The following is a 26,547-nucleotide window of genomic DNA, read 5'->3' on the forward strand; positions in this document are numbered from 1 at the left end:
ATTTATTCCTTTTTGACACCCTACTCTTAGCAACAATATTATTTCTTTATGAAAAAGAAGGTTCTTCAGGTGAATCCATCCATTCTTTTGCCCAGGTGAGTTTCTGCTTTACTTAAAAGAAATCTTGCCTCTGCCATGAAAGAGTATGTCTGCTCCAAAGTTTAACTCCTCATTATTTACTGTTATCTTTGGGAGCAAATAATTAAGCAAATAATTAAGGTACAGGGCATGGCTCTAAAATCTTTGGATACTATAACTTCCCCCATTCCCAGTTCTTCCCTCCTGCCCTGAGGATTCCACATCACTCTTCCTTGAATATATGAAACACAACACACATCAAAACTCAGTTTATTTTGTAGGTAACACCACCAAACCCTAGCTCAAATTACCTCTCTTCCATTCTCTGATGTTGAAGCAGATAGAGAATTTTATAAGGAGACACCAGAACTTAAAAAGTGACTCTCTGTATTTACTTTTTCCACAGTCTCAATTCCAGACCCTAAATTATGACATGTTAACTATCTAATCGTTTGAGAAATGCTGAAATAGAACATTCAGTTCTTAAATTTGCTGGGTAAGCATCTTTTGGTAATATACCACACACACACACGTGTATGCATGTGTACAGACACAGAGTAACAGTCCCTCAATAACAACAACAACAAAAAAGCACAGAATGGCTATTTGGTGTATTATTAAGGAAAAGGAACTGGGATCAGAGTAAGCCCACATAGAACTTTAAATACCTAAAACTGAGAACTCATTAAGAGAAAGACCACACACCCACACACATAAATCCTTTCTTCGCAGAGACAGTAGATTCTATTATGCATGTTCTATATAAAAACAATACAAAGAAAGATCCCTTATTTTTTTTAAAGATTTTATTTATTTATTCATGAGAGATACAGAGAGAGACAGAGACATAGGCAGAGGGAGAAGCAGGCTCCCTGTGGGGAGCATGATGTGGGACTCGATCCCGGGACCCTAGGATCACAACCTGAGCCAAAGGCAGATGCTCAACTACTGAGCCACCCAGGTGTCCCTTTTATTTTTTTTTAAAGATTTATTTATTTATTTGAGAGGGTGGGGGAGGAGCTGAGGGAGAAGGAGAGAATCTCAAGCCGACTCCTAACCGAGCATTGAGCCAGACACAGGGCTCCATCTGTGACTCATGCAATCATGACCTCAGCTAAAACCAAGAGTCAGATGCCCAACTAACTGAGCCACCCGGGTGCCCCATGAAAGTTCCCCTATTAAGAAGTTGATAATTAGTATAATATTAGTAATGGCAGTTAAATTTACTGAATGTTTTCTGTCAAACACTGTACTAATCATATGAAATGAATTATCTCATTTAATCTTCATAGCATCTTTTGAAAGTAGGTACTGTTATTGTCCCACAGAATATTCAGATAATCAAACTGAACCTTAAAGACACTATGTCACTTCCCCAAAGTTACACTGCTAGGAAGCATAGGGAAGAATTAGGGTTCAGGTCTCTCTGACTCTCCAATCTGAGCTCATAACTCTTCTCCTCCAATAGTTCAGAAAATTGAGTAAGTTATCATTAGAGTTGCCAGGGAACTATTTAAAAGTGCAGATTTCTGGGCCCAACCTCAAACATACTGAATCACAATCTCCAACTGTTGTATTTGAAGGTAGGAACACAATGGTATCTCAAATATGGTTCAAATGTTCTTTTAAGATGCCAAGAGAATCTGAGTGAAGCCAGTTGTCACATAGTTATCTAAGTCAAATCATTTGCTTCAAATAGAAAATAGCATCTCTTTTTCCATGTGAGCCTCTTCTCATTGTATAGCAGTCAGAAGGGGTGTGCTAAAAGGTCAAACGAGGTCATGGTCACACTATGTCAGTAATTAGTACCAAGATACCCAGGTGTATGAGCACTGTTACAGAAGATAAAAGTGATATAGCACAGCCAATCTGCTGAGTCAGAACTGCTGAGTCAGAACCTCAATGAAGAGAAGGCACAGAACCAATGTGGAGAGAGAACGTCTCAGGCTGCACTCATTGCATGACCAGATCAGCATTTCTTAATATTAAATGTATAGTTTTAGCTTCTGAAAACTTTACTTGTCATTGGGTTTATTTATTCATTTATTTCAAAATGCTTACCAAGTGCCTACCACGTGCAAAGCAGTGGACCAAAAAATGTTCCTTGTCCTCAGGAGCAGAAAAACATTCAGACAGTAGGAAATAAAAAAGGTGAATACTAATTAAGGGATGAGGAATGGCTTGAAGGAAAACAGTAGTATCTGAATTCCTTTATTATTTAAATAATTTTTAAAAATATTTTATTTATTTATTTCAGAGACAGTGAATGGGGAGGAGAATCAGAGGGAAAGAGAGAGAGAAGTAGACTCCCTGTTGAGCAGGGAGCCCAATGTGGGGCTCCACCCAGGACCCTGAGATCATGACCTGAGCTAAAGCCAGATGCTTAACCAACTGAGCCACTCAGGAGCCCCTATTTAAATAATTTTAAATATTACTTTTATAAACTTAAATAAGAGCTCTGTTCCATGGGATCATTCTGAGTACTGTCTTCACCAACATGATCAGATCTGAAATTCTATTATGTCTATGTTACAGTACATAGAGGGTGGAGGGAGGGTAAAATACATGAAAGATATCTTGTTTTCAAGTTGGAGATGACCATCTCTTCTATTTATATTTTATTGATCCAATCCAAACATCCAATTGATGTTTTAAAGACAACTAACAGCCTGCCACAATCTTAGAAAAAACCACTTAACCTCTCTGAGCCTCAGTTTATCTTCACAATCTTTTTTTTAAAAGATTTTATTTATCCATGAGAGAGAGAGAGAGAGTGGGAGCGAGAGGTAGAGACACAGGCAGAGGGAGAAGCAGGCTCCATGTAGGAAGCCCGTCGTGGGATTTGATCCAGGGACCCCAGGATCATGCCCTGGGCTGAAGGCTGCGCTAAACTGCTGCGCCACCCAGGCTGCCCTTATCTTCACAATCTTGAAGAAGGTAAAGATTTCTTTTCTGTTTTTTTTTTTTTTTTTTTTTTAATTTATTTATGATAGTCACAGAGAGAGAAAGGGAGAGAGGCAGAGACATAGGCAGAGGGAGAGGCAGGCTCCATGCACCGGGAGCCTGATGTGCGATTCGATCCCCGGTCTCCAGGATCGCGCCCTGGGCCAAAGGCAGGCGCCAAACCCTGGGATCCCTACGCCACCCAGGGATCCCTACGCCACCCAGGGATCCCAAGATTTCTTGAAGAGGATAGAAAAAGTGACAATCATAAAAGATTAATAAACTATACCTTATTGAAAAATTTTTAAAAGATTTTATTTATTTATTCATGATAGACATAGAAAGAGAAAGAGGGGGGCAGAGACACAGGCGGAAGGAGAAGCAGGCTCCATGCACCGGGAGCCCGACGTGGGACTCGATCCCGGGTCTCCAGGATCACGCCCTGGGCCAAAGGCAGGCACTAAACCGCTGGGCCACCCAGGGATCCCCTTATTAAAATTAATAACTTGGGCAGCCCCGGTGGCTCAGTGCTTTGGCGCTGCCTTCAGGCCAGGGTGTGATCCTGGAGTCCCGGGATCGAGTCCCACGTCGGGCTCCCTGCATGGAGCCTGCTTCTCCCTCTGCCTGTCTCTCTGCCTCTCTCTCTCTCTCTGTCTCTCATGAATAAATAAATAAAATCTTTTAAAAAATTAATAACTTTTGTTATTCAAAATGCAACAATAATCAGGATGAAAAGGCAAGTCACAGATTGGAGGAAATTTTGTGTATTTGTATAACCAACAAAGATCAACATTCAGAATATATAAAGAACTCTGAATCAATTAAAAAAAAACACTGATAACACAATATAAAAAAAAAGACTTAAGAGACATTTCATGAAAGAGGATATCCAAATAAGCACCTGAAAAGTTCAATGTTATTAATCATCAGACAAATGCAAATTAAAACTATAATGAGATACCACTATAGCCCTACCACAAAGGCTAAAACTAAAAGGACAAAATCAAGTGTTGATGAGGAAATGAAGCAAGTGGAATATGCATGTATTTCTGGTGGCAATATAAAATTCCATTTATATGAAGTTTAATTTCCATTAATATAATAATCTATTTACATGAAGTTCAAAATAGACAAAATCTATTTTATTTATGGTAATAGAGGTCAAAATGATGGTTGCCTCCTAGGAAGAAAGTGGATATCAATAGGAAGGTGGCACAAAGGAGGTCTGCTAGGAAGTTGGACATATTCTATATTTTGGTCTGGATAGAGTTTACACAGGTATATACATATGTAAAAACTCATCAATCTGTGGACTTAATATTTGTGCACATTACTAAATATAAATTACACCTGAATGAAAGAGAAAAATGGAAAAATAATGCTTATAAATTGTAAAATGAAGTATGTTACACAATCTGAAGATGCAAGAGGTAGAAATGATTGGACTCAGTAACTTTTACAAACCTTAGTGACAAGAAGATCGCTCCTAATAACAGCAACTGAAAGGCTGGGAGAGGTGGCTTTGGAATGCTATGCTTGAGAAACTGGTGAGACATCTAGGAGTAACAGTAAGATGGAGGTAGACAGAAGTCACGCAAGCAGTGGCTAATGATAAAGATGTGGGAGTTTTAGTGTAAAGAGGAAAGTTGAAACAGTAGGCATAGATTAGAGTCCTAAGGAGGAAATTGTATAGAAAGCAAAGGGTTGGATTGTCCCAGCAAATGCCTACATTTAGAGAATAAGGAGGATAAGCTATCAAGGAAGTTAGAAAAGAAGATATAGAAAAATAATTTGGGAGAGCCCAGTGTCTTAGAAGCCAAAGGAAAAATTTCAGGGAGTGGGTAAGCAGTTAACTGTGTTAACTGGCATAGGAAAGTAGGAGAGGATGAAGTAGCAGAGGATACAACCTGTTAGATCTGATGAAGTAGTCACCAATGACCTCTGAGAGAACAATTCCATCAGAATGGCAGGTGCTGAAACCAAATTTCAAGGATCCAAAGAGGGTGGTGAGCACTGAGTGTAGTTAATATTTTTTCAAGAAGCCTGTCAGGGACTGGAAGGGAAGAGGGAGGCGGGTCACTTGTAGAAACAATGACATTGAGGGAAAAGAGCCAAATGAGACTCAGGATGCTGGAATAACAGAGGACAAGTACTGCCAAATTCCAAAGAAGAAAGTGGGCATGGGAGGCAAGGAAGAGGTAGTCACTACAGACAGTGATGGGAGTTAAAATAAGCCTGAATTTCAGGTTGACTGAGAAGCAATGAGCAGCCATTAAAAAGGGGGAGGGGAGATGGGAATGCAAAAGAAAAGTAAGGAAAACTTTTAGGCTTCTAAAGTTTGGAATAGAAAGATGTCAAACTAACAAAAATTAATGTTCGGAAGGCTCTTTGACTTCATTTTAACGGAAAATCCTAGTTTAAAGGAGGATGTTAAACATATTTTTCAAAGACCCTACTTTAATTTGGTTTCTGAAAAAAAACAGTGCCAAAAAACCTGCCTTGATAGAAACTGAATAAATTTTTTACCAGGCAGGCTTTCCTACTTAAAGTACAGTACAAATACTTGATTGGAAAGCAATTTTTCTCTCTACTGAAAGATCCACTCCAAGATTAGGAACAAAATACTAACAAATGATGGAAATAACAAAATAAGCACATTGTAATGGTGAAACAATCTGGTCTATGGTCCTTACAGACCTTTGTTTATATTGAGAATAAAAACCACACATTAAGAGTAACAATAACAAAAACATTCATCACACTCACTGCTGCCAGAAATGTAGAGTGGTTGTCTGAAAACTGGGCAACTTAAACCAGGTAAATGAATTAAGGCCCACTCACAGATTCTGAAGTAGGAGCATTTGCTTGGAAAAACAAGATGCATATCTCAATAGTTACTTTTCCCGGCCAAAGATCTTGCTTAACTCAATTAGCTTGGGCTTGTTTCTATTTCTTGAAGCCATACTTTTCTATTACCAAATGAAGAGTTTTTCATTTAGGACAATTAGCACAAGTAAATGAAGCAGCAGGGGACTATAGTTTTATCCTTATTTCATTATTTCAGCCTGGGAAATAAGAAAGAAGCATTGCATAGTTTTCTGTGTGAAGCATCTTAGTAAAAAGAGAAACAAATACTTTTTTGAGTCAGGTCACTGACGCAACCAAACCAGGGTCCCTGTCTCTGAGGGTGGCAGCCAAGAAGGCCATGTAGGGGCCTGTGAAGGTACAACCGTAAAAGATAAATTTCATTTAATAGTCAATTTTGGATTTCTTCCATAAGTCTATCAAATTCTCTAAGCCTGTTTCTTTTATAGCCTACCCAAACAATATGGCAAATGCTTTAAAACAAGCACATGTGTACACACACACACACACACACACACACATTGAGTTGGTTATATACCAGCCACTGTTTTAAGTGTTTTTCACATAATCCTTAATTCTCATAACACTCCTACAAAATAGGTACTATTCTTAGCAGCATTTAACAGATGAATGAACTGAAGGTGGGGAAGATAAATAAGGTACTTAAGGACACACGGCTAGAAACGGGCAGAGGGGTGAACAGAACATAGCAGTCTGACCACTTGTCTATATGTACTCTTAACTCTAAAGTGATACAGCCTCTAGTGTATTGCTCATCGAGTACAGGCACTTCCTTCAAGGCTCTGATTCTAACAATTCTAAGTTTAGATGAACATGAATGTGTTTGCCCTGCCACACTACTTATATATCCTTCCTTCCATTTTAATGGTTACAATTAATTTTTGATTGTCTTCCAATGGAAGTCATCTCATTATCATTTTATTTGCACTATGTGAAAACTTCAACTTTGGTAATAGCCTTTGGTTATTATCTTTTTCAAGACAGGTAACTAACCATTTGCTTCGACGTGGATGGAACTGGAGGGTATTATGCTGAGTGAAATAAGTCAATCAGAGAAGGACAAACATTATATGGTCTCATTCATTTGGGGAATATAAAGGATAGTGAAAGGGAATAAAGGGGAAAGGAGAAAAAATGAGTGGGAAATATCAGAAAGGGAGACTCCTAACTCTGGGAAACGAACTAGGGGTGGTGGAAGGGGAGGTGGGCGGGGGGGTGGGGTGACTGGGTGACGGGCACTGAGGGGGCACTTGACGGGATGAGCACTGGGTGTTATTCTGTATGTTGGCAAATTGAACACCAATAAAAAATAAATTTATGACAAAAAAAAGACATTAAAAAGTGACGGTCATTCAGAAAGAAAAAAAAAGACCGGTAACTAGACTGGCAGAAAACATAAGATGTGGATATGCTACATTTTTAATCAAAAATAAGATCATACTATTAACTTAGCTTATTTTCATTACCTTTCCATGTCCTTTCATGTCCTTTTCAACTGCACCTGGAGAAATTGATTCCTTTTTTTTCTTTTTTGGGGATGGGGAGAGAGAGAGTGCCAATAAGTTGGGGGGCAGTGAGGCATAGAGGAAGAGGGAGAGAGAGCATCTTCAGCAGGCTTCATTCATGCCCCGCAAAGAGCCCGATGTGGGGCTGGATCTCACAACCCTGATCACAACCCGAGCAGAAATCAAGAGTCAACACTTAATGAACTGAGTCACCCAAATACCCCATGAAGAAATTGATTCTTGAAGAATTTCTTCATAGCATAAGCAATGAGTAGAAGAACATCTGTTCAATTCAACAAATATCTATTGAATACCTACTCTTTCCTAGGTGTGCTGTATGTGATATAGTCATGAGTGGCCCCATACTTTTGGTTGTCAGGAGACCATGTACCCAACTGCCTACTAAAAAAGTGCCACATGATACTATGAATATTTGGTTACTAATATTAAGAGTTAATTATACTGATGAAAGTTTTATTTTTAAAGTAGGCTCCATGCCTAGTGTCAAGCCCAATGTAGGACTTGAACTCATGAACTTGAGATTGACACCTGAGCTGAAATCAAGAGTTGGGACACTTAATTGGAGGAGCCCCCCAGGTGTCCCAATAAAAGTGTTTCTTAAAAACATCAAAGCTAAAAAAAAAAAAAAAAAAAACCTAACCTAACATTGTAAATTGTAAATCTCATTACTCAGGAGGTCAGTGAAAGTAAGCCAGTCATTTAAATATTTTGCTCCTGAAAAATAAAATGTGGTTAGCCTAACACTAATTTTTAAAAGGCCTAATATATACCAGCAGCCAGACCATAGGTAATTAAAAGCTACTGTTTTTTTTTTTATTGGTATCATGATCATCAATAACACATATATTTTGTGTATCTGTTACATGTAAAACACTATGCTGAGCTCTACTTGGGACAAGATATATGGTACTACTTACAAAGAAACAAATATATAAATCTTAATATATATATATATATAATAACTATTCTTTAGTTTGTTGGAATCTGTGCTATTTGTCAACAAGATAATACAGACAAAAATATCTTATCCATTAGGTATATTCCATCCAAAGTTTAACAAAGAAAAAAATCACTTGGCGGAGAGTAGAGTTAACATAAATTGTTTATCAAAAAGACTAAGCTTTGTTTGACTATTTAACTTTAGAATATACACCACTGGTACTGAAGCAGCATAAACTATGTAGTACCACTGTCAGCACAAATCACAGCTCTTGATGTGCAGTGAGTTTTCCCAAAGAACTCTGGCTAATAGCCAAGCAAAAGTACATAATTTAAAACACTCAATCAGTTTCATTCTGAGGCATTTTGTTTAGTGTTTAATAGCTTCCCCAGAGACAGGCAAATTACAAAAGCGCATTGTTTTGACATGAGCTAAAATGAGTCATCGCTCGTCACTACATTTTTGAGGATTTGGCATTAATCTTCTGAGACGATAAACCATAAACATTTGAAATAAATATCAATTTTCCTAAACAGATTAGTAAAGTCAGGCTACGCTTCTCATTGGAGCAATAAGCTCGTAACCCTAAAGGAAAGCACTATCCTAGTCCCACTTGTAGCCATTTTCTTTTTCCAGATAAATTTCCTTAGAATTTTCAATGGCCATTTAAGGCCCCAAGACTAAAGCAATGTCAAAATTTACTTGATTTTTTTTTTAAACAAATTGAAAGGATAGTCTACACAACTTAAACCCTCGGTAAACTCTGAATCCCCTGGCCCCTGGTATTTCCAACCATTTCCAACCGGTATTCTTTGCATGCAAAGGAAGCAATTTTCAACAAGAAACAATGCAAACTGGCTTGAGTTTCAGATCCTGGATACTCAAGGATCCAGATTCTACTACCTTCAAGCCCTGACCCCTCAAGTGTGTTCTAGGGCCCACACCAATTTAATTTTCCTTTAGACCAGTGGACTAAAACTATGCTAAATATTAGAATCACCAGGAATACTTTTAAAATTTTGATACTCAGTGTGCATCAATTAAGTGCATCTCTAAGACTCAAAAGCACTGAAAGCCCCCAGGCAGTTCTAATCTGCAGCCCAGTTAGAGTATCAATGCTTGGGACTTTCGTGAGAGCAGAAAGAGGAAGGACTAGGCAACTGACTAGCATTTTTGGTACTGTATGGTTATTCTGATGAGCATTAAGTGGGGAAAAAAAGATTGGACTAAATACCTATTATGAAATTATAACTTGTTTATAACAAAGACTTAAGAGCATAGATTCTGGAGCCAAAGTTCCTGGATTTGAATCCTGGTTATTTATAATCTCAGACTCAGTTTCTTCATCTATTCAATGAGGATAATAGTAGTATCTACCTTATAGATTGCTCTAAAGATTAAATGAATTAATCTATGTACTTATAAAGTGTTTAGAATAGTATTTTACTCACAGTAAGTGCCAGGTATATATGAATGGTTATTAATATCCTCATTATCAATACCTTTGTTATTCACACCTCACTAACAAAGAGTCAAATTATCTCTCTGAAATCTAACAATTGAATGGCTTTGATTCCAGAATTTAGTCATGAATTTTAAGAATGACATCACCATTATATGTGTATATTTTCATCCATTAATTCTCTAAATATTTACTGAGTATCTACTATATGCCAATGCTGTTCTAGGTGGGTATTACAGTCTAAATTTTCAAAAAGCTTTCATGCACATTTACATTTATTTCATCCTAAAATACTGCTGATTTGGATCTGACTATAGAATTAGAGTCTTTCTTTCTTTCTTTCTTTCTTTCTTTCTTTCTTTCTTTCTTTCTTTCTTTCTTTCTTTCTTTCTATTTGGATGCCTTTTCTTTCTGTTCTTTTTTCTTTTTTAATTTTTATTTAGGGATGCCTGGGTAGCTCAGCAGTTGAGCTTCTCCCTTCAGCTCAGAGTGTGGTCCCGGGTCTGGGGATGGAGTCCTACATTGGGTTCCCCACGGGGAGCCTCCTTTTCCCTCTACCTATGTCTCTGCCTCTCTCTCTGTGTCTCTCATGAATAAATAAAATCTTTAAAAATTTTTATTTAAGTTCAATTTGCCAACATATAGAACACCCAGGAATTAGAGGATTTCAAAGATCTAATACAACCAGGACACCATAGATGATATCTTAGAAATGCATAATGAGAGCTAAGTAGTTGAATCCTTTGTGTAGGTGCTTCTTTAAGTACTTAATGGCCATAACTCTAATACAACAACTGAATGAGGAGGTACTCCCATTTAATTCCATTTTATAGATGAGGAAACAGAGGCACAAAGAGGTTACATAACTGGTAAATGGAGAAATAAAGACCAAATGCGGGGAGTCTGACTCCACAACCTTGCTCATCATCCCTGGGATGTTAATGTGTATTAGCCAAAGATGTCCTGAAGCTGGACATAGTGGAGTCACATTCAAGATGGAGGTGGGCGTCCAAAATGTCCATTTTAACAATTTCAGAAACAATTTCAGGAATTTCAGGTGCAGGACCAGTGTACCTTTAGTATTATTCCTCACACTTTATCTTAAGAAATATTTTGTTGAGGAATGCAACAGGGGCTAGGAAACTGCTAGAAAAAAAGCAACAGCAGTAAATCATAATGGCTACCACACTGATTTCACAAACACCTAAAACCTTTATATACAATAACTTCTAATTATTTTAATTTTAATTCTATAGTCAACATAATTCATGGACAACTTCTTTGTATAAAGAATTAGGTGGAATATTTTCGATATGATCTCAAAATATATGATTTCCATTTTTTATCTAGTGCATTAGTAATTCTCATTAAGGCTAAAAGGATGTATCATGGCAAAAATGTCCAAAACACCTGCAACATAAAATAATTTGCCAGCAGTCTGCTTTTGAAAACTATAATCAAATGTTATGTTCAAAATAAAATTGAACAGGGGCACTTGGGTAGCTCAGATGGTTAAGTGTCCAACTTTTGGTTTTGGCTCAGGTCATGATCTCAGGGTCCTGGGATTGAGCCCAGCATTGAATTCTGTGCTCAGCGGGGAATCTTCTTAAGATTTTCTCTCTCCCTCCCTCTCCCTCTGGCTCTTCCTCCACTTGCATGCTCTCTTTCTCTAAAGTAAATAAATAAATCTTTAAAGCAAAATAAAATAAAATTGAACAGACTTTTTATATGCTCAAAATAAAGATCAACAAATACCAGAAACTACTTTCTCTTAACATACTATTTTGAGATGGGAAAAAAATGAGTTCCTCTAAATAAATGCACACATAAAATCTCCATCTAACAGAATCAAAACACATCTATTGTAGCTGTCTCTTAGGCTTTAAATAAAAGGTGTAATTACATTTTTTCTCTTTGTGTGTTCAGTCCTTCTCAGGTGATCTGAAATTCCAACAGAAATCAGATTCATTTTAATATTAATACTCGTAATAGAGTAGCTTGAAATATACCTAAACTTCCATGAGAGTTTCAGACTCCAAGATTCAGACTCAGTGTTTGTGGGATATTTCTCCCTTAATTTCACCTTCTGATATTGTGTGATAGACCAAGACACATTAAAGTAAACAAAAAACTACTAGGATAATGCGAAAAAGGTACACACACTTTTTTTTAAAGATTTTATTTATTTATTTATTCATGAGAGAGAGAGAGGGAGCGAGAGGCAGAGACACAGGCAGAGGGAGAAGCAGGCTCCATGCAGGGAGCCCGATGCGGTTTATAGTGCTGCCTTTGGCCCAGGGCATGATCCTGGAGACCCAGGATCCAGTCCCATGTCAGGCTCCCTGCTTGGAGCCTGCTTCTCTCTCTCTCTCTCTCTCTCTCATGAATAAATAAATAACACCTTAAAAAACATTCATCTGTTAGAAATTTATCACTACAAAAGAAAAATTTTGTTAGTTGACCTTTCTAGGTTTCTATTTTTAAAAGAAAAGGTTTTGGAAAAGATGAGATTAGACATAAAGAATCAGAGCAAACATAACCCCTGGGCATTGTGTAATTCCATGTGGAACAATTTATTTGAAATATTTTTCATTCCATATACCCATAACACACCTCTAAAAATAATTGTTATCTATAATATAGAAATACAGCTACTTTTTTTTTTTTAAGATTTTATTTATTTATTCATGAGAGACACAAAGAGAGAGATGCAGAGACACAGGCAGAGGGAGAAACAAGCTCCATGCAGGGAGCCCCATGTGGGACTTGATCCCGGGTCAGGGGGATCCTGATCCTGATCCTAGGATCAGGCCCTGGACTGAAGAGCCCCATGTGGGACTCGATTAGACCCTGGACTAGGAGCCCCATGTGGGACTTGATCCCGGGTCAGAGGGATCCTGATCCTGATCCTAGGATCAGGCCCTGGACTGAAGGTGGCGCTAAACTGCTGAGCCACCCGGGCTGCCCCAAAATACCGCTACTTTTTAACAATCTTTTTAAACCCTCAAAATATGCAACAGAAATAATGTATCACATCTAAACTCTCAAATAAGCAATATTTAAGCCAAGACTTCTTTTTTGAGAGTCTGATAAACTAGACGAAGTCTATTTAAAATACATTTTGAGGCGATCCCTGGGTGTCTCAGTGGTTTAGTGCCTGCCTTCGGCCCAGGGCATAATCCTGGAGACCCAGGATGGAGTCCCACGTCGGGCTCCCTGCATGGAGCCTGTTTCTCCCTCTGCCTGTGTCTCTGCCTCTCTCTCTCTCTCTCTCTCTCTCCCCCTTTCTCTATGTCTTTCATGAATAAATTAATTAAAAAAATACATTTTGATGGCTAATTCAAGAAATTAAAAAAAACCCACCCCCGAATATTGAATCTAAGATTAGTATGAGGGACCCATATAGGAGGTAGGATATGTTTTCTTAATACAGTCAGGTCTCAATTATTCAAGGTGGTTAGAGACAAGGAAAACTTCATTTAGTCATGAACACTGTATATTTATATGGCAATGTTTTGCCACATGCACTTAAGCAGAATGCTTTGACATGCTATGGTGGTGGGGGGGGTAGTGCTCTCTTACAGAATTCTCCTATAATCCAAACCACTCACTCCTGATATCCTCTTTCTGGGCAAGTTAGAATAAGAGAAAGTGATATGCCAGGTAAAAAGAAAACTAAATATAATCAGTTTAGAACCTCACTGCTTCCCATTAGTCTCAGAAACTAAACTTTGTTTTTCTATTTTCACTATTCTAAATTCCCCCTCAAATAGAGCGTGTTACTTCAGTACTCCACCAAAAGGCATCATCCATTGTCTTGGCAATAATATAAATCTTCAGATAACACAAATTATTCAAGATCTGAAAACACAAACAAACAAAACAAGTACAGAAAATTCAAAATTTGGTTTAGGCAAATTAACACAAATTAGTTGAGATATATAAAAATTGAGGCAACTTGTGGTTGCCTTTTGTCTGCTTTGTTTTAAACTGTATCTATTACCAAAGGTATAGAACAGTGGTCAGCAGGGGATCCCTGAGTGGCTCAGCGGTTTAGGGCCTGCCATTGCCTCGGGGAGTGGTCCTCGAGTCCTGGGATCGAGTCCCACGTCGGGCTCCCTGCATGGAGCCTGCTTCTTCCTCTTCTGCCTGTGTCTCTGCCTCTCTCTCTCTCTCCCCCCACCCCCGTGTCATGAATAAATAAATAAATAGAATCTTAAAAAAAAAAAAAAGAACAGTGGTCAGCAAATTTCTTTCAATAAAGTACCAGGTGGTAAATATTTTAGGCTTTGCAGGCCAGATGGTCTTGTTGCAACTACTCAATTCTGGTGTTGGAACAGGAAAGCAGCCAGGTAATAAGTAAACAAATAGATATCGCTTGTCCCAATAAAATCTTATGGACACTTAAAATTTAAGTTTTATGTAATTTTCACATATCATGGAATATTATTATTTTGACATTTTCAACTTTTTAAAATTGTAAAAACCATTCTTAGCTTGAGAATGGTGCAAAAATTGGTAGTGGGCAGGCTGTAAAACTTAGTCATGCCTTTTCCCTGCCACGCCCTGCTTTATTTTACATGTAAATATACAGTTGATCCTTGAACAACTTGTGTTTAAACTGTGCAAGTCCACTTATAATGTAGAATTTTTTCCCCAATAAATACAGTATGCTACTACAAAATATATTTTCTCTTCCTTATGATTTTCTTAATACTTTTTTCTAGCTTTATTGTAAGAATACAGTATATAATACATATAACATAAAAAAGGTGTCAATCACTGTTTATGTTATCAGTAGGGTTTCCTGTCAACAACAGACTGTTAGCAATTAAATTTTGGGTTAGTCAACAGTTATGTGTGGATTTCTGATTGTGTAGGGGATGAGTGCCCCTAGCCCTTGCCTTGTTCAAGGGCCAACTGTATGCAGAAATTTCTAACTACAAATAAAATACTGTGTTTAGATTACCTTTTAGATATCCATTTTTAAAGCATGAGACCAGATGTAAAAAATCATACCAATTACACCAGTCATAGTAAAGCTGGATATTGTAAGAGAAGGTAAAGAACAGTTGGGTTTTGTAGAATTGACACATTTAAATAATTTTTATAGATATATACATATTAACGTCCTTTGTTCATGCTAACATTATTCACTGTCAAGTCCCAAATCAATAATAACACCAATTGATTTTTCTCAAAAATCAGAACAAAAGTCTTATTAAGCAGTTAACGGAATCTTAGAAACAAAGGCTGATGATATTGTCATAATCATTTCTGAGCAAATAAAACAAAATTTGTTCTAAGAAACAAATTATGCTAACACTTTTCTGTGATATAACAATAGGCCATAATTAAATTTTAAACGCTGCAAACACATTTCCTAACTAATAGCCTTAACTAATAGCCTTGTATGACATACAACTGTAAACAGGCTTCAGTGCATTAGTATACATTAATATTTTTCTTTTAAGAAAATTATTTTTCCAAAGTAAATCATTGTGCTGGGGCACCTGGGTGGCTCAGTCAGTTATGCATCTGACGTGGCTGAGGTCATGATCTCAGGGTCCTAGGACTGTGCCCCACCTCAGGCTCCCCACTCAGTGGGGGATCTGCTTCTCCCTCTCCCCCTGCCCCCTCCCTGCTTGTGCTCATGCGCTGTCTCACTCTCTCAAATAAATAAAATCTCAAAAAAAAAAAAAAAAAGTAAATCATTGTGCTTTCACATCATGTAACAAAACAAACATGTGCCCTTTAAGGTGACTTTTGGAATCTCAACCCATTGAGCAAAGATTTAGTTACTATCACAACTAAATGAATCATAAACACTGTCACTGTAGAATTATTTAAAAGAAGAACATGCTTGAAAACAGTATTTGGGACCCATTCCTCTTTTCTTAGCCCTTCAGCGTGATTGTTCTTAAGTGTTTCCTCCCTTTTTTGTTTTTACTACTTTAATACAGGGTCCCATTTCCTGACTAGGTTCTGTCTTTCCCCTTTGAGAACCCTTCTCTCAAGACTTCTGTATCGAGCTTTAATAGCTTAATGTGACAGCCATTCATGAAAAAGCAAAACAAAACAAATCTAGAAACTATATACATTCCACACGCAGAAATGCTGTACTAATGGGGCATGCAGACTTTTTAAAGTAAAACAGCCCTTCTATGGAAGACCATATCAATTATGTGGCTAACATTAGGGCAACAAATTTTCCCTTGCCTTCCTATTGCCATATGCCTGTCATTTTCTCCCTATAGTTTCCATTCACTGTTTCAAACATATGTTGCCACTTATTTGCCAGGAAAGAATCTCTGAACTACCCTTTATGTATGATGAAATGGCAGACGGAATGGAGCCAGAGAGAGCACCATTAGCAGTTATTCACACTTCTGTTTTCTCTTAACTTCCTTTACTCTAAAGTGTATTTCTCATATGCTGGGAGGGATGTGTAATCATAAAGACATCTGTGACTCACGCTTTAGAATACCGAACCACAACAATTACCTACAGAAGCAAATGGTTCTCTCTTCCACTGAGCCGCATGTCTCCTCTCCAAAAAGCGTATCTTCACAGCTTAAAGTTTGGTCAAACATAGGTGAGGGGCTTTGTCAAACCCTCGGCAAATATCAACATTCTTTTCTTTTCTAACAATCACTGCTAGAGTTTACCCAACATTTAACCACAGTCTTTTAACAAGGCACCTGTTCCATGGGCTCAGGTTGCTTGGGGATAGATTGCCCTGTGTCAAGAGAAGAAAACACCATGGAGATTACTTCAGAGGAAGGGGTTTTCCACCCAAGATGAAGGAGATTTATGGTGATAAAATGTGGAAGTCTTGTGTTATATGTACACTAACAACAAACGAATGCTGATTTCAGTGTGCACTGATTATCCTCTTTTGACCTACTAAAACCTATCTATAGGTCAGAAATATAGGCCAGGATATTTGCTTCTGTGGAAAAGAAGATAGGCCAAAAAATAAGCTCTTATCCAGGAGCAGAAAGGAAAAGAGTACTTTGAAGAACCCACAAATATTACCAATCATGTTACAGGCTACATTAAAAAAACAAAACAAAACAAAAACAGTCCTGCTGAGCAACAGCTCACTAAATCCATGAAGCCAACTGCAAAGCTAGTTGAATTATGATTCATCCTTTATTTAAAGGGGGATGTTTTCAGCTTTCCCAGTCGTGAACATGGGTAACTGCAAGTTGCCCAAAAGAACATGCTGTCATGCTTGAAACTGGGAGAGTTAAGAATAAAATATATTAAGTTTAATCATTCTGGCCACATAAAATATATATAGGCATTCTCTTGGTTATGAACACCTGACTTGCGAATGTTCCCTCTCCATAAAAAGCCAGCCCACATTCTCCTCAAAAGGATGACACCTGGAGGGCAAGAGTATTTCCAGAGCTACTTAATTTTCTTCAGGCTGGAGAGCCAAGGGCTGCCATGGATATGGCAGGGAGGTATTCACGTGGAATCCAAAGTGGGAACCTGGAACACATTTGCTAATAAATATCATGTTTTATGTAAAATGTAGGCTCCCAGCTAGTCCACAAAAAGTTAGCTGACCCAAAATACAGTTTAAACTCTACACATTTGCATGAATATTGTTCTCCACTACATGCTATAATAATCACATTATGGATAAATATTGTGAGCTATGATATTATTGTACTACAAAATCACCACACCATTGCAGCCCCAAATACAGGTTTTTGGCTTTATTATGGGTTTAGTAAACCTCCTTGTGCTAGTGGAGGAATCAACTCTACTTAGTATAACATTGTTTCTTTGAGGAAGTATCTTACAAATGAAACTTTGAAAGTCTTTTTTTTTTTTTTTTTTTTACAAAATGGACAAGCTTCCTACATTTTGAAGATTAAAGTATTCCCTTTTTGCTGGAAGATTGCAAATTGCCCTAAGACTTATATAAATTCAGCATTATCACATGTTTCTTCCATGTGCAAAAGAAACCATAAGCAACACAGACTTTCAAAACATAAAAAACAATTAACAAGAAATGGTTATTCATGTAATGATGAGAACAGCACACCAGCACACAAGAGTAATGTAGCCAGTGAAATCTGCCCTATCCTATTTGCCCCCACTTCGCTCCCCTGCTCAGACTTGACACAGGACCAGTTTCTCCTCAGAGATGTACATCTTCAGCATCCAAAACAGAGGAGCAAATAGAGTGGAAATTTACCTGAACTCCTAAGTGGCACCTTCTCTCACACCTTTTCAGATGTAGAATATCTTCTGTGTGGGAAGGGCACTTAATTTCTTTATGCACCTTGTGTAATTCACTTAGTTTTTAACCAGTCTATCTCCCCTTCCACATTAACACCTTTCCAATCAACCCTCAGCTATAAATTCCTGGAAGCAGGTGATTTATTTCCCATGATATAGCATACAACTTTGGATATAATAGCAGAGAGGAAAGGAATTAAGTTTACTGAAGACTATTATATGCTGGTTCTATGTTAAATGGCTTTCTTCCCATCATATATATCTCATTTAATGCAGTAGGTATTTAATAAATGAATGCTGAATGTATAGGCACCCAGCTTCAACAAAAAGAGAGCTGTAAAGAAGTTAATAGAAACATCTGTGGATTCAGCAGAAGAAGTCAGGTTTTTTTTTTACCTTCAAAATGCCTTTGGGGGATCCCTGGGTGGCGCAGCAGTTTGGCGCCTGCCTTTGGCCCAGGGCGCAATCCTGGAGACCCAGGATCGAATCCCACATCAGGCTCCCGGTGCATGGAGCCTGCTTCTCCCTCTGCCTATGTCTCTGCCTCTCTCTCTCCCTGTGTGACTATCATAAATAAATAAAAATTTAAAAAAAAATGCCTTTGGGGTTGGTGGCAAAATCCAATTTTATTTTAAAATATCTATGTATTCTATGAAGGGATGCTGGTCAACAGAAATCATTTTCAATTAGCACAGAGCTATGATCTAGTCTTTGGAGGGAAGACGTGAAATTCTAAAATTGTAACATTTTTAGAATCTAGGTATTTTTTTAATGGTAAGCTCAAAAATATTGTTGTCTACAGAATTTCATAACTGTCTAAGATATGAGGTTTTATGGATTTTTTCTAGAATCATAGTTAATAATTTAAGAATTATGTAGTTTGCTCAGTAGGTTGAGTGTCCAACTCTTGGTTTTGCTCAGGTCATGATCTCAGGATCCTGGGATGGAGCCCTGGTAGGTTCCCAGCTCAGTGGGGAGTCTGCCTGCCTCCTTCTCTCTCTACTCCTCTCCCCGCTAGCCTTAGGCAGGTGACTTTTTTCTTCTAACTAGAAAGTTTAGGCTTTAGCAAAATTAGAAAACAGTGCCAGTAGGACCCTTAATAACAATTCTATCCATTGAAGCTTTTTGACTTTTTATTACTACTATTTTGTTTCCGTTCTAAAACTAATTTCTATTTTTTTAAGGCTAAAAGAGGGATAGTGAATTAAGAGCAGGGAACAATCTGGGGAGAAAGCAAATAAGTAGGTTTACTACATGAACTCCTAAATCAGAGCTATATGCACATATAGAAAAACATGAGCTAGTAGGTCAGCCATAATGATAAATTTCATTATTACTTATAGCTGAGTTTCTTAAGAAGCACAAACACCATATCCTCAAAGTTCACAAAACATTACATTGACCCTAAAATTATAGATATAACATTCTTCACATGAGCTAAATAATTTTCCACATTCAGTATTTATGGAGTCAGGGGAGTTAAAGAGGCCTAAATTCACTTTGTCAAACAGATTTAATATTCTTTGAGAACAGAATATAAATTTGCCCACAGAAAAATGCTATATTATGTCTAAAGAAAAAGATCAACACGTGACACAATATTAATACTCACTTTCCACATGAAACAATAAATTTCTGACTTTTACCAATAAAGCATTGTATCTTATGGTTCTATTCCATAGCTACTACGGGCTAAGGATAGTCTATAAAATAATGGCAAGGATTAGAAACCAGTGGGGATTTTTCCTCCCTAAAACTATAGTCATGTTTTAGTTTTGAAGACTGATAGGTTTTAATGCTGTAAAGCTTTAATCCTGATCACCCTTAATTTTTTTGGCCAGGGGGGAAAAAGAAAGAAATCATATGTCATCAGGACGTAAAAGAATTTCAAATATGAGAGTTTCCTAACTTTTTATTTTGGCCTTAAAGTTCGCTTTAATAGAATAATGGGTCACTCACTCACTCAGAACTATGTACGGTACAGGTCACTGATCAATTTAAAGAGAGCAATATGAAAGTGTAGACCTGCTGAATGAGTTTGTTTGTGCAATTCACTCAGTCTGTGAGCATTGCTGGAAAGTGCTGAGCACAGCATCTCTGCAGTTCTTTCTAGGGTTAGCATCAATGAGGGTATCCATACTCTTTACAGAGATAATTACAGGCCAGCAGCATACTTAGAATTTATACAAAAGAGAACTTATACTAATAATCTCTTGAGCCCACATGATTTACATGAGTGTGACACTATGTCCAGATTAGGGATAAAATCTAATTGGTCTATGATGTTATTCTCCTTTCTTTTGACAGTTCTAGACAATACAATAAAAGGACAAGACTTTAGAGATGGGACTGGGGACAATCATAGGAAGGTCGCTAGGCTCCTTAGAAGAACCCAGAAGAGATGGTCCCTATTCTACTTCTGGGTGATGTGTGGATCTACCTCTGGATGTCATGTCTGGAAATGCTGAGGCCATTTGCTACCAGGGTGAGGATGAAACCATCTAGGAGAAAAGGCCAGAGCCACAGAAACCAGAGAAGCAGAGGCAACATGTCATGTATAAATAAAGCCTACCCCAAGTTTGGATTTTTTGTTGTAAGATGATATATTTTGCCATTGTTTGAGGCAAAAGGAGTCCAGGTTTTCTGTTGACTTCGGCTGGAAGCATCCTGGCTAACGTATCATTTCCTTTTGGTTATTCACATCCTAGACTACTTGGAGGATCTGGGGCACTATTTTCAGGAAAGTTCTCAATGAAGGCAAATAAATTAAAGTCACCATATATTGGGAGTTCTCCCAAGATATAAAGTCATCTTACATTACATGTTATTCTATACAAAATTAGAGACTTGCCTAGTGCTCTGTGCAAAGCTCCTGAGTGTAAGATGGGGCTATCTTCCTGAGAACGGCATCATTCCTCTAAGAATAATTTCCCTTTGAAGCACCTGCAGTGCTTCAATAATATCTAATTTCTCATAGTGGTTCAGTAAAAGTATAGAGGAAGCTTCCTTTTCTTTTTTTTTAAGATTTTATTTATTTATTTATTCGAGAGAGAGAGAGAGAGAGAGAGAGAGAGGCAGAGACACAGGCAGAGAGAGAAGCAGGCTCCATGCAGGGAGCCCGACGCGGGACTCGATCTGGGGTCTCCAGGATCACACCCTGGGCTGAAGGCGGCGCCAAACCGCTGAGCCACCCGGGCTGCCCAGGAAGCTTCCTTTAATACTCTTAGACTCTCTCTTTACACTGGGCTCTAACTAGTATGTGTCCCCCTAGACTAAGGAGTAGTAACTGAAAAATCAGGAAAATAATTACATTTAATATAAATGTAACAAATAAATGCAAATGGATCTAGCCATCCTAGACAGCAGACATACGTTCCTATTAGTATACGGACCTAACAAAGACTAAAATATAAGATGTTTTGCTAATAATTATATTTGAGACAATGTTTATATTACTTGGCATCTGAAAAATCATTGATAGCAAATTAATACACTGAACAGTGAAGAGAAATGCTGAGGTAAGCTAAAACTCCATTTCTTAGCATAAAGAAACAAAGAAGTGGTTCTAATACATTAATCTGAAATAAGTACTACAGAGTTTTCAGGTTGGTTTTCACTATTAGATTATATTGTGCTAATGTCTGGTTCCAATGTTGAAACTGATTAGCTACTCTAAGCTCTTATCTCACTAAAAACAAAAAACAAAAAACAAAACAAAACAAAACCAAAAATACCACCACCAACAAAACACCCAGAATGCTAAAAAAATGAATAAAATATTTAAAAATATACATCCTTGAGACAGCAAGTTACTAAGGAATATTCAAAGGTTGAAGACTGAATAAAAGTGAAAACCCAGTAAGGTAAGTACCAGGTACTTACCTGAGCATTTTTTGAACTTTGTGAACTTATATTTTAGTTTTCATGGCATCAAAAGGTACAGAGGACAAGACCCAGGGTCCTCCCAACCCTACATAAAGGTAGGATTGCAAAAAAGCTAACCTATGAACGTAAAGGTGACTTAGGAACAAAATTAACCTCTAGAAACTGTGAGGAAAACTGCTTTCCTTGAACTATGGCATTTGGAGTAAGGGGAGAAATAAACTCCACTGAGAATTTATAATAACAAGTTAGCCCACATGAGAATTGGCAGCCCAAATTCATACTAAGTGGGTGGTCTAAAACCAAAAAACAAAACAAAAAAACCCCTGGGTCTAGAGATTCTAGGCTGAAAATACCCTCTGGCATCTGGCGAAAACAAATGTAGATCCTCTCTAGAGAAAGCCACCTTCAACCTAGGGTTCAAAGAACTCCCACAAATAGAGTTCTAATATAAATGAGTTCATATTAAAAAATCTGAAAACACACTAAAAAATAATGCATAATGATTGAAAGTCAGAGAAATGACAGCAGAATCAGAGCTGCTGATAATGATTTCAGATATTTAATAGACAGCATGTAAAATATACTTAATATGTTAAAGATAAAAAAGGGATTGAAGTTTCTAGTCAGAAAAGTAACAGACTATAAAAGACCAAACAAATTAGAAAAAAGTGAAACTTTGGAAATGAAAAATACAATTGCACATCAGCAATGAGAATTACTAAACTAGAAGAAAAATCTGAAGAAATTACGAAATGTAGCCAGGAGAGCTAAGGAGATAAAACAGCTGACAGAGTAGTTAAGGGATATGAAGAACAGAGTAAGATGGTCTAAGAAGTATCTCAGTTTTACAAGGTAAAGAAAGAAAAAATTATTCAGAAGCTATCTGACAATTAATGTTGGCTGATAGAAAGACACCAATCCACAGATTCAGAAATCTCAATGAAATCCAGTAAGAACAAAAGAAATCTGTACTTAAATACCATCATAATGAAATTGCAGAATATCAAAGACAAAGGCAAAATCAAAAAAGCGGCCAGAGAGAATAGGAATGACATGTAGATCAATGACTGACTTTTCAACAATAATATGGGAAGCCAGAGGTAACGGAATAGTATTCTTCAATGTGCTAACAGAAAATAGTATCAACCTACAAGTCTCCACTCAGTAAAAATCTTTCTAAGAACAAGGGTAAAATAAACACATTCAAATAAGCAGAAAGAGCAGACTTCCACTAAAGGAACTTCAAAAGTATGCATTCAGATTGAAGGAAAGTGATCCCAGATGGAAGTCTGAATAAAAGAAGGAATGACAAAGAAAGAAAGTGGTAAATATGTTGGTGCATCTAAACATTGGTGCATCTAAAATAACAATAGATGATGATAATCCACCTTGTGGATTAAAAGAAAAAATCAAAATATAAGACAACATACGACAAGTAATATATAAATTGGGAGGGTATACTCAGAGTTAGTGTTCTGAAACAATGCTTTTGGAGGATTAAAATGCTGATCAGCTTTAGACTGATAATTTAACTTGTGAGGCAGAATTTATAGGCTAATTAATTCTTAATAGGATAGGAATAGCGTGTAAATTCCAAAGTAGAGAAGGAGAAAATACATAAAAATAAAATTCAAAAGAAGCTAAGAAATAAATACAGCAGCAGCAGAAAAAAAAAAAAAAAAAAGGTGGTAAAAAAATGGAACCAGGGGATCCCTGGGTGGCTCAGCGGTTTAGCGTCTGCCTTTGGCCCGGGGCGCGATCCTGGAGTCCCGGGATCGAGTCCCACATCGGGCTCCTGGCATGGAGCCTGCTTCTCCCTCCTCCTGTGTCTCTGCCTCTCTCTCTCTCTCTCTCTCTCTCTGTCTATCATAAATAAATAAATCTTTAAAAAAAATGGAACCATCAGATAAGTCAGCAAAAGTAAATCCAAATAAATCAATAATCACTGTAATATAAACTACATAGCTATGTTAAAAGACAAAGATCGTCACACTGGACTAAAACAATTCTAACTGTAATAATTCCCAACTGCATGCTGTTTAAAAGTGACTCACTGGAACATAAGAATATAGTGAAACTGAAAAGAGGTTGGAAAAAAGATATCATTAGACAACTACTAACCAAAAGAAAGGTTACACAGCTATGCTAATAGGAGACAAAAAGGACTTTAAGGTAGATAGACCTACAAAGCCATTATATAATATGAAGAAATTCCATTTCTGAGAAATAGTGTGAACTTACTTGCATCTAAAAATACAGTCTCAGTAAAGCAAGAATTGACAGAAACACAAAGAGAGACTAATCCATCACCATAGTGGAGGATTATAACACACCTCTCATAGGCATTAATACATCAAGCAGCCAAAAATCAGTCAGGTTGTAGAAGATTCTAACAACACAATAAGTAAGCTTTATCTACACAGAAAACGTTCTTCTTAACTCCTACAGAATACACACTACACTTTTCAAGCACATAGGGAAACTTGTATAAAAACTAACCACCCAGTGAGACCATAAAGCAGATCTTAAAAACTTCAAAAGGTAGATAACACATGGACTATATTTTCCGACCATAATGTAATGAGTGATATAAAGATCGCTCCCTCTACCCAAAAATACATGTTTAAAAATTAAGAAGCAATTCTAAAAAAATCATGACCCAAGAGAAAAAATGAAAGTCTAATAAAATCATGAGGTAGTGGGGACAAACTACAGTTCTTAGCACAGCTATTCTAAATAATAAAATTTATGAAATACTGAAACTGACCCAAAGAAAACAATCAAAATTTCTTTCCTTAGAAAATGAAAAAGTGTCTGTTTCAATAAAAAGCATTCTGGGAAGATTCTTTTCTACACTTTATCATCCACAATCAGCAAATAAAATGGCTGATAGCTAAGTAGTTAAGAAGGTATACCTAAAACAAAGATCCTCCCTCCATTTTTAGTAATGGTTCACACAGGCACCTCTGCAAAGAACATCATTAAAATGAACGAACAAACAAACAAACAAATCCACCTATTCAGTCAGTCAGTCATATTCAGAGTTTTTGTGTATGTGTGTGAGATATAAGTAGCCTTGGAAGACCCCTACCCAATTGCCGACTTTTTTTCTGGGAAGAATCTTCGATAAATTATAATTACTTGTCAAGTTGATGGCTCAAGAGAGCCATTATTTGAACACCCATCCTAATATTTAATAAGACTAAAATAAATTATCTTATTTAATTAAAACATCATAGATCTACTTTATTTTGATTTTCAGAGAAGACCTTTAAAATTTTTCAATAAAGGCTGCTCCACACCCTCACTTCTCCAAAGACTGTACCTAAAGGAAGCATTAATATATGACAAGATTGGAGCACTTCTGTTTCTATTATATATTTATATTTATATATTACACTTCAATATACAACTGAAAAAAGAACTAATAATGTCATGATTCATTTAAAACTGTCTTCAATATATCACTCAACTGCTCAAAAGCTGCCAATGGCACCTTGTTGTCTATAATATTAAGTTGGAATTCAAACCATGCTGCTTGAATTGTAAGACCCATTTATAGTCTGGCTCCATCTTATGTGATCACCCTCTCCTCTGGGGCTGCAATGTCTACTACTTGCACAACTGCCCTTAGACGGTCAGCCCTGCTCTACAAAAGCCAATCAGTGACATCATTCAATGACTTCCTTTGCTCTGCCATTCTTCTTCCTGGAATTCTTTCATTACCCTTCAAGGTCTAGATGAACTTTAACTTCTGTTATGAAGACCTCCCAGATATTTCTAGGCTTAACTAATACTTAAACAAAAATTCTTCCTTCACCAAATTCAGCATCTTAACTTGATGTTAATTGGTTTTTGGCTTTTGTTCATTTGTTTATGTACCCATCAAAATCTGGGTAGGGTTATGCTTTATACTCTCTGCCTCCCTTGCCATGAATTCAGGATAGTCATAAATAGACACAGAAGATGTTCAGAAATAGTCATTGAGTGCCTCTTGAAAGAACATAGTAGATGCAGCCTAGGCCTAACTCTTGTATAACTATAAATCACCACACACACACACACACACACAGCAAAAAAAAAAATATTTTTTTATATTCCCTTTGAATAGTCCACCTCTTTCAATTAAGAAGGGAAAATATTTTTTTCTACCTATTTAATTACATTATAATAAACAAATATTATGAACAAAGGTGCTTTTTTCCCTCCAGGAATTTTAATATTATTTTTTCATTGGCACTACCTAATTGGAAAATACAAGTTTTTTTATCTTCTCAAGAGCATAAAAATTTTTAAATGTTGTACCTGTGGAAGCCATGCATCAATGCCAATCATCCTCTTACCCATCCTACTACTAATATATTGGCATAAATGACTGATAATTCTCATGCACAGAAAGTACTATTAGTTATTGAAGGTCACCATGACTAGATGAGAAGATATTCCACTTAGCCTTCGGGAAAGAGATTCCCATTTCTGATCTAAACAGTTGAGTTCCACTGTTTTTCATTTCCTCTTGTAATTGTTGGCAAGTGTACATGAAAGCCTACATGTGTACATGTGTAATG

General features: G+C 37.1%; 2 protein-coding genes across 17 annotated transcripts in view; one reads left to right on the forward strand and one right to left on the reverse strand.

Moving 5' to 3' along the window:
- The window catches only part of CMSS1 (cms1 ribosomal small subunit homolog), a 375,896-nt gene that overhangs the window by 280,119 nt on the left and 69,230 nt on the right, over positions 1-26,547 (reverse strand). Inside the window, exon 1 of one of the 8 annotated variants that reach the window (XM_077884181.1) lies at positions 4,929-4,995. The exons of the other annotated variants lie outside the window; for them this stretch is intronic. Within the exon in view, the coding sequence (XP_077740307.1) occupies positions 4,929-4,980 (52 nt within the window). The 5' untranslated portion in view covers positions 4,981-4,995. Of the gene's footprint in view, positions 1-4,928; positions 4,996-26,547 lie in introns of those variants that run through there. 8 annotated transcript variants of the gene reach the window in all.
- Positions 1-26,547, forward strand: part of FILIP1L (filamin A interacting protein 1 like) — a 295,693-nt gene that overhangs the window by 207,133 nt on the left and 62,013 nt on the right. The gene's annotated exons all lie outside the window — the stretch shown is intronic.

The sequence above is a fragment of the Canis aureus genome, chromosome 35, assembly GCF_053574225.1.
Source record: "Canis aureus isolate CA01 chromosome 35, VMU_Caureus_v.1.0, whole genome shotgun sequence".
Classification (NCBI taxonomy): domain Eukaryota; kingdom Metazoa; phylum Chordata; class Mammalia; order Carnivora; family Canidae; genus Canis; species Canis aureus.